General features: G+C 51.2%; 3 protein-coding genes across 3 annotated transcripts; all 3 read left to right on the top strand.

The window, feature by feature from the left end:
• Positions 1-2,146: 2,146 nt before the first annotated feature.
• On the top strand, positions 2,147-4,609 carry Triagg1_139 (uncharacterized protein; the record flags this gene model as incomplete). The annotated part of the gene is made up of 1 exon (XM_062896387.1): positions 2,147-4,609. The coding sequence occupies one exon, from the start codon at positions 2,147-2,149 to the stop codon at positions 4,607-4,609; it is 2,463 nt and encodes an 820-aa protein (XP_062760489.1).
• A 1,978-nt stretch (positions 4,610-6,587) lies between these two features.
• Triagg1_138 (uncharacterized protein) lies at positions 6,588-7,607 on the top strand (the record flags this gene model as incomplete). The annotated part of the gene is made up of 1 exon (XM_062896376.1): positions 6,588-7,607. One exon carries the CDS (start codon positions 6,588-6,590, stop codon positions 7,605-7,607), a length of 1,020 nt encoding a protein of 339 aa, XP_062760488.1.
• Positions 7,608-8,033: 426 nt separating this feature from the next.
• Positions 8,034-8,440, top strand: Triagg1_137 (uncharacterized protein; the record flags this gene model as incomplete). Its single annotated transcript, XM_062896365.1, has 2 exons — positions 8,034-8,272; positions 8,344-8,440. 2 exons carry the CDS (start codon positions 8,034-8,036, stop codon positions 8,438-8,440), a joined length of 336 nt encoding a protein of 111 aa, XP_062760487.1.
• Between the last annotated feature and the right edge of the window lie 734 nt (positions 8,441-9,174).

The raw sequence follows: 9,174 nt of genomic DNA, 5'->3' as shown, positions 1-9,174 counted from the left end.
TGTCATCGTCAAGCAATAAAGCCGAAGCGCCTCTTTCAATGAGAACTTTCGCATTCTCGAACTGATCCATGTCCAGTGCTCTATGCAATGGAGTCCCCGTGTCACTGATTTGGTTCACTTTGAGTTCTTGACAAACTCGATTACCTCGTCTGCTAGGTTTTCACCAGACCCTTCAATGTGATGAAAATGGGCTACCCAGAATCGGCACGCGTAATCCGTCAATCCAAATACTGGGTCTAATTCTTTCTGTCCCAGATGGCTTCTCGAGAGTTGGGATACCGAGTTGCTTAGTGAGTTTCCAGACTCATTCTGATTAACTATCGTAAGGTACTTGAGAGTAAGTCTGACCAGATCTTCACCGGATTGTAAGCGGAATCCTTCGAGACTCTTATCATGAGAATTGGATAAGAAGTCCTGGATCATCTGAGGATTGACGATCCTGGCACATTTTTGTTCCACGACTACAAGGCCACCAAGGTGATTGTGAAGGTCTCGTTCAATGTCCATAGAGATAGCCTCTTGAAGTTCTGATAATGTTGATCGACCAAGTTCTATTGCAGCAGCCGCGGCAAGCTCATCAAGGTGCAAAGGCCAAACTGATTGTAGAATCCAAGACAGGACCGAAGTGGCCCAAGAGACAATTATGCGAGGTTTGGCACTCAACGCAAGCAAGTGGTCTCGGCAGACATCGATCTCACTAACACCGACATTTGAGATGGATTCGTTAATAGCAGTTAACGAGTGGAAAGTGAGTCGTTGAAACACCCGAGTTAAGTAATATGTTCTCATGGAAAAAGACCCCTCAAACTTCTCAGCCGACAAGAGGCACTGTTCCTCGATGTTTTTACGTAGGACATCTCTATCTGAGATTAAACTGTGACCTCGGTCGAAAAATTGTTTCACTTTTGCGGTAATGAATCGTTTCACCGATGAATAGTGCTCCTTCAAGCCAACCGGAAACTCGATTCCGGTAAAGTTTTGTATGGTGACATGACTGCTAATGAGAAACGTGCAGGTTGAACCAAGAGAATCTGCAACCAGATCCGAAAACTTTGGCCACCAGGTTTGTACGTCATTTGGCCACTCTTCGAAGTCATAGATGACTACCGGGAAGTGGGTATCTCGAGCATGATGAAGTATTGTAGACAGGAGGCATTGAAGAGCCGCTTCTGTCCACTGATCCTAACCGAGAACTGGACTGGTAGGTTTCTGCGAGCCGGTTATAAATGACTCCTATGCAGGGTGATGATAATGCTTACTCTGCGAATGACATAATGGCTTTTTTTCTTCTCTTAATGCTTGTCTTTAATATTCGCCGCGTAAACTTTGTGAAATACAAGCCGGAAGACGGCCTTTTAACAATTTATATTACTACAAGACATGATATGGCCCAATATGTATGTAATCTATTCATGGCTGAATCGGGCAAGTCTTACACAATGGGGCAGTTGTCTGGCTGGCTGAGATGGAGAGACGTGGCTCCAGACAATCGACATTTTCCCGAATGTACGGGACGGGCTAAAGTGGGAGCTATTGAAGAATTATACGGCCATGACCTATATCAGCTAGCATAAGGAGGAGTAAAAACTGTTTGACGTCTTTTAAAATACACTCGACGAATTTGGACAAAGACAATCACATTCAGCAACAGTTGAGCCTCGGCAAACAAGTAAACGGCTTGCACAGCCACAACAGTGCGCCACATTTACTTCGCCACACCTGTAACCGGCTGCCTGCGCTTTTGTCTTTTGTACTCGTCACGCCAAGAGTACGAGTACGAGTACCCCCAACATCTGGGCTCTTACAAAATCCCACCAGATTTCTGCTAAATGGCTGCCTCGAGTGAATTCGTACGCAAACGCGTAACCCAGAGGCGAATCCGAAACACAAACATACCAACAAAGCGAGGAGGAGTGGCAAAACATGGCGTGTTGAAACGACGCCGTTTATACCCGCCAAGGTCTGTCTGCCTGCAATGGGCCTCCTGGTTCTATCTAATTCCTGTATATAAAAGAGACATCAACTTTTTTTTATAGCAATTGACACAAATCTCTTTTCATTCACATCTCCTCAATTTCTTCCTACTTCAATTCACAAGGTGATGGGATCTATGCTGTTGACCTCCCAATCCGCAAATCATCCCGCCATGGCCCCAACGCTCGGGTCTTCCCTCGAAGCCCACGGTCTCGCAGACGAGCAGAGGGGCCTGCTGGACCTCATCGACAAGCTCCAATTCGCCCAGCTAGACAATGTCAAACTGCCTCAGATTGTCGTTGTGGGTGACCAATCCGCCGGCAAGAGTTCTGTCCTCGAAGCTCTCAGCGGCACACCCTTTCCCCGAGACGCCGGAGCTTGCACTCGCTTTGCGACGGAGATTCGCTTGCGGAGAGCAAAGGAGACGAATCTCAAGGTGTCTATTATTCCCGACAAGAATCGTCCTTACAATGAGCAGGCTCGTCTGCTGCAGTTTGGAGGCCGTGTGGGCATCGACACGCCGTTTGACGCCTTGATGAGAGAGGCCACGGAACTCATCGCGCCGCGCAGCATACCAGGCCGCTTTGCCGCCCGCGATATCCTCGTCGTCGAAAAGATGGGACCGGAAATGCCCATGCTGAGTCTCGTTGACCTGCCCGGCCTTGTCCGTGTGGCCAACAGAGACCAGTCTGAGGCGGACATTCAGACCATCGAAATGCTCTCCGACCGATATATGAAGAGCAGCCGGACCATCATCTTGGCCGTCATCGGCGGCAACAACGACTACGTGCAGGCTCCCATATTGAAGAAAGCTCGCCACTTTGACCCGTCTGGCTCGCGCACCATTGGCGTCTTGACAAAGCCAGACATGACAGAAGGCATTGGTCTCGAAGACAAGTTCATCGAGCTTGTCGCGAACAAAGATCGAGAAAACAACTTCAAGCTCGGCTGGTATATCCTGCTCAATCCGGGACCGGGCGAGTACTGGTCCTCCGCGGAAGAACGATCACGCCGCGAAGCGGACTTCTTCACAAAGGGCAAATGGGCCGCCCTGCCGCCTCACATGTGGGGGATCGAAGCATTGCGACAGAAGCTCAGTTCCCAGCTCCAGCGACACGTGGGAAAGCACGTCAAGTCGCTCCGAAGACAGATCCAACAGGCCCTCGAGCAGTGCGAAGCCGATCTCAAGGCCATGGGCTCCGGAAAAGACACCATCGAGGAGATGCGCTTCGAGATGGGCGAGCTCTTTTCTGCATCAGGCAATCTCGTCACACCTGCCGTGAATGGCAATTACAAGAATCCAGTGGGAGAGTCCTTTTTCGCGAGAAAATCCAGTCCCAAGGGAACCCCTCCGCAAAAGCTCCGGGCCCGAGTCCGTGAAGAGAGCGAGAGGTTCTCGCGCCTATTCCGCCAGCACGGCAGCAAAGTCAACTTTTCTGCCTCTTCCGGTTCTGGCATGAACTTGCCGGCCGCGGGAGTCGTCGACGACCAGTCCAAGAAAGAGTTTGCCCAGAGAGAAGTCGAGCCGCTGCTGCGACAAATTCGGGGTAACGAGCTTCCCCTGGACTCCAACCCCAGGGCTCCGTATATACTGTTCCAAGACTTTTCCCGAAACTGGCCTATTCTTGCTCAGGAGTACAAGGAAAACGTCGGAGTCATTTGCAACGAATTCCTCGCCGACGTGATTGACCATGCCTGGCCCTTGAGAATGAGAGACCCTCTGCGGTTCCACTTCTTGGAGACCAAGATGAAGGAAATGATGGACGAGGCGGAGAAGGAGCTCAAGAGGTTGACTGACGACCTGGAGTTGGAAATCCAGCCGTACGACCCTGAGTACGAACAACGCCTCATCAGATGGCGCTCGGAAGCTACCCAGAATGGCGGCACCTACACCGAAGCAGAGGAAGTCCTCGAAAAGATGCTCATATACTACGATCTTACGGCGCGGATCTTCACTCGCAACACCATCACTCAAGTTGTCGAGAGACACTTGCTTTTGCGGATGCTCGGCCTCTTCAACCCGATTGAGATTCTACGCATGCAGAATGCCACCGTCGAGGCCATCGCCGCCGAGAACAAGGAGACGCGAGACCGCCGGACGGCCCTGAAGGCAAGGAAAGCAGCCATCGAGGAGGCGCGAAGCATCTGTGCCAGCCTAGCTATGAGAAGCGAGCTGCGGGCATATGAGGATGAAATGGAGGACGAGGTTGCGACAGACGACGAAGACCAGCCTCGGAATGACTACAGCTCCAATCGCTTTTCAGTATCATCAACACACGAGACTGCTCAGCAGGCTCTCGCATCACAAAACCCACCCGTGCGTCGCAAGAGACGAGAGGAGCGACCCCGACCATCAATCAGCGTCGATACTACGCCGCCGACTCCTCAACTGAGCCAGCAGAATATCCAGACCAACGGGGTAACGTCTGCCCAGGAGTGGGATGAGTCGTATTACACGACCACCCAATCGGCACCGCATCATGCGCCCCCGCCGCCTCCTCCGCGACCTCAAAAGATAGGATTCGAGGATGGCGAGAGATATGACGCTACTCCGAGGGCTGATCGGAGTAAGGAGAGCGCGAGACAGAGGTTGGCTTCGGTGATGAGGTTGGGAGCGCAGAATTCGCAGGCATGAGATGATTTTGTTTTCGCGGTATAACGCTGGTGGATCTGGAATTGTACGTTTTGCATGGATAACGGGAGACATAGACCGGTAGTTTGCAAATAACAATTAGATGGTCAAATATTCTGCTCTCAAAGAACACAAATATTTCATCACAAGGATCATTGGTGAAGATGATTCGTGCATCAAATAGCCTGATTTTCAACGGCATTTGCCGGGCACAAAGTGGAAGTTTGCTTGTAAATAGTGATGTTGGCACTCATTGGTTGACAGTGGCAATTTGTAAGAGTCTGGTCTCGGCAGCTCAAAGAAGCTTCGCATGTCCCATCTCTGGCATAAGCTGTTGCTTGGATGCGCACAACAACTTTTCCTAACTTGTTTGCGAATTCGGAAAACGAGGGCCGGTTTCTTATTCACATGTCGAAAGTTGTTGCGATTTTCACAGCCGCAGCGCCAGCGGTGAGTGGCGGGTGGCCATCAAACCATGGCTTCTTCGTGATCTTGCGGCAGATTGCAAGGCTCCTTGCTAAGAGCCAATGTGTCCTCTGAGAGCGAGATGAGCGGGCATGTTACCCGTGCCGTCTCCATAAGAGGAAATGCCCATCAGATACCCAGGCAGACCATGGCTGATGAAGCGGAATGCGCAAGTCGTATCATCTGGCGGTGGACAGGCAGACGATGAAAGGATCAAGTGGAAGGATTCGGTAGGGGGGCGCCAGCAGTGAACATCTCGTGTCGCTCCGCAGCTGGTGCGTTTGTAGAAGCAGAGCAGCTTCAACATGGCCGAGCCAATGAGTTGATGGCGTGAGTCATTGTCAACATGTATCGATTCACATTACGAAGCATGTGCTGCTGAGTCTCGGGGATTCCACAAAGGCGTCGTCATCAGGCAGCGCGTCCAGCGACGAGAAACTGACTCTGAATTCATGTCGAAGATTTAGTTGAAGGTCGGGACGGCACTCGGACAGGCTTTTAGCATGCAGGGCAAGCCACCAGAGCGCCACGCGGGCACAATCTACCCGAACGGCAGCGGCTGGCACCGATCGGTGGATGCCACGGAGGTACCTCTCAGGTTCCGTGTAGACGAGAGACGGTGATGTGAGGGTGAGCATTTCACTATAATGAAGATCATTTTGAAGGAAAAAAAAGATACAGTTATGTTATTAGAGGATATAAATAAACAAGTATTATTTTTTCACAATTTATTTGGCATCATTCATCCCCATATCCCGACGCTATATGCACTTACAATCCCCTTCCAAAACATCAAAGCTACCTCTCCGATACGCGTACCATAGCTGCTCCTGTGCACCACAAAAAATGCAGCCACCAGGCGCCACAAACCGCCAACCGGCCCAACGTTCCCCCTCGCTAGCCTCCGTGCCGCCGACAAAAAATGGCAGATGCATGGATACGACTCTACCAAACCAAGACAGGGGCAGCAGAGAAGCACGGAGCACGGAGTTCTACAGGGCTTAACTTGACGCTGTTGGTTATTATTTCCCCGGGCTGACACCGACTGGGCCGATTAAGGTTATTGGAGCCCCCTTCGTTCTCGCGATTTCCTAATCCGGGCTGCTGCGACCTCACCTTTGGGCGGTGCTGCGGCGTGTCTGGCGTGCGTGGTGATGGCGTTGTTTTTTTATCAGTTGCTGCTGCAATGTGGCTCCATGGCGTCGAGGCTTTGCCGCGAAGGATTGTCCGTTGTGACGATGGCGCAAGTGTTGGATGGGAGCATGTCCAAGGGGAATAAATAGGACGCGATGCCCGCTGGTCTTGGAGATGGGAAGAGCTGCTCAGCATCACCAGCAAACACACAGCAATCAAGCAAGCAACACCAAAGCAACAGTTCATCTCTGATACATCGTCATATTTCAAGCATCGTCATCATTTAATACCTCTTCTCTATCTAATACAACATCTTGCCACTTCTTGGCAAAACGTCTCACCACTTACACCAACTTCACCACCACAACCTCAACTCACCAAAATGGCCATCCCCAACCGCAAAGTCGTCATCACTTCCTTCGGCCCTGCCTCCACCAGCCTCTCAATCGTAAACTCCACCATCGCGCCCCCTCCCAAGGCCCACGTCCAAGTCAAGATCTACTACGCAGGCTTCTCCGGCGCCGACATCAACATGCGCCTCGGCATCTACCCCCTCCAAAAGCCCGCCCCCCTCACCCCCGGCTACTGCTTCGCCGGCCGCGTCGCCGCCAACGGCCCCGGCTGCTCCAAGTTCAAGCCCGGCGCCATGGTCACCGCCATGACAAAGTACGACTCCGACGCCGAGTACATCAACATCGAGGAGAAGCACCTCGTCGCCGTCCCCGAGGGCGTCGACCCCAAGCAGGCCGCCGCCATGGCCCTCGACTGGACCACCGCCTACGGCATGGTCAACCGCACTGCACAGGTCAAGGCCGGCCAGCGCGTCTTCATCCACGGCATCAGCGGCGCCGTCGGCCAGGGCATCATGTATCTCTGCCTCCTCCAGGGCGCAACCGTCTACGGCACCGCCGCCGAGCGGAACCACGCTGCTCTTAAAGAGGCTGGCGCTCACCCTTTTCTCTACACCAACAAGGACTGGATCCGTGCCATGAAGGAGCTCGGCGGTGTTCACGCCGTGTTTGATGCTCTAGGCTTCGAGAGCTTCGACGAGTCCTACGACATCCTGTCGAGCGCTGAGAGGAGCGTCGTCGTCGCCTACGGTAACAATCTTTCTACTCTGACCAACGGCAAGACGCGCTCGATTTGGCCTCCGATGTTCAAGCTGCTGTTCAAGGCGCTCTACTTTTGGTCCAACAAGACGACCAGGTTCTTCGGCATTACGCGCGACCAGTCCTCTTTCCAGCCCACATTCCGTCTGTTGCTCGACATGGTCAAGGAGGGCACCGTTAAAGTGCCCATCAAGGCAGTCTGGAAACTCGACGACATCAAGCAGGCTCACGAGGCTTGGGGCAAGGGCGCCGGTATGGGATCGCCCCTTATTCGCATTGCCTCCGAAGCGTAAGACATTCGCTCTAATACTGGCTTCCTTTATTGTTGTTTGTTTAATATAAAGTCAAAACGTTGTCTGGATTTACGGGCCTTTTTATTTGTTTTTCTCATTGTTAATTCCCACATAGACCGATATTTTCCTTTTATACCATAGCAAATAATTAATAGCAAATTTACTCTATACATAAGCAAACGCAACACATCTCACATCTCAATCGCTGATCCCTCCATTCTCGCCTACTGAACCCCAAATTCATCTACACGGATGATGTCATCCCCCCTTGACGTCAACACCATCTCACCACCCAAAGGAGGCAAATCTCCAAATAAAAACAGCTTATGTACAAGTAACCTCCAAACCTCAATTCCCTACAAAACAAAAACTCCAAAATCAGTTCAATCCAATTCAAATACACAATCACACAAAAGACACAACACAATGGCCTCAACTCTGCATCTCCGCAAGCTCCCCTCCACAAGCTTCATCCGCACCTCCATCCGCCCATTCCACCAATCCATCCCTCGCCTCATCCCCGCCATCAAGCAAGAAGGCGACTCAAAACCAGAACAACCCAAAAACGGCACTGTTCCACAGCCTAAAATCTCCAACCTGAGCATGCCCGGCGTCAACAAGTCGGAGGAGCTCACCAAGGAGCAAAAGGAGGAAGTCAAGCAGCAGTAAGAAAATAAACCTCCTAAGTCACCTCCATGGCCTGGAGAACTAAGCTGACTTGGGGTGTTACAATTAGCAACAAGGACTTTGAAAAGAAATTCGACCATGGTCACACCGCAGCCGATGACAAGGTAGACAAAAAGTTCTGGCAAGGCGCAGGCAGCAAGGAGTGATGAAAGCGCGTTGGCTGGCGATCGTGTATTATATCTGTAAGAGTACGGCAGGGCCGCAAGGGCATTTGTGCGACGAGTTACGACATACACACATGGGCTTTTGAGAATTGAGGATTTCTACGCTTAGTAAAGGGATGCGACACTTGGTGGCGCTTGTAACCACACACGACGGCGCGCCCATCACAAGGCATATGCTTGACATGCAACGCACTCGTTCAACGCACTTATATATATGGGGATGGAGATAATTGAATCATCATCAGCTCCTTGAGTGCAATACGCAGGTCCAGCACCGAGGATTACGGGCAATAGTGAACAAATCTTTTGGATATTGATGACTAGATGCTCCATATAGTGAGCTGTATCAGCTCATATCTAATCAAGTCTTCCAAGATAACTGCGGCTATGCAGTGACAGAACACGCTACATGTTACCAATGACGCCAAAGGCCCAAAGCAAGTAACGGCATTTGATACAACAGTACATGTCAGTAAGCGGTCACTCCTCCATCTCAGATAGATACAAGAGGAATGAATTCGAGAATGATCATTATATGTGACTTGCAGCGTCAATCTCTTGATCCTGCATACAAACATGTTATTAAATACTCTGACGGCCAGGAATCGCAAAACACTCACGATTCCGTAAGCTGCAGCCCACTCATAATGGACGAGGGACTAGACAGGTCCCATCAACCCCGTCTTTTGTTTTGTTGAAGCAACGGTGAGAAAGCC

Source organism: Trichoderma aggressivum (genome assembly GCF_033847375.1).
Source record: "Trichoderma aggressivum f. europaeum strain CBS 100526 chromosome Unknown scaffold_001, whole genome shotgun sequence".
NCBI lineage: Eukaryota > Fungi > Ascomycota > Sordariomycetes > Hypocreales > Hypocreaceae > Trichoderma > Trichoderma aggressivum.
The sequence above is the reverse complement of the archived record's forward strand: the minus strand, read 5'-3'. Positions and strand labels throughout refer to the sequence as shown.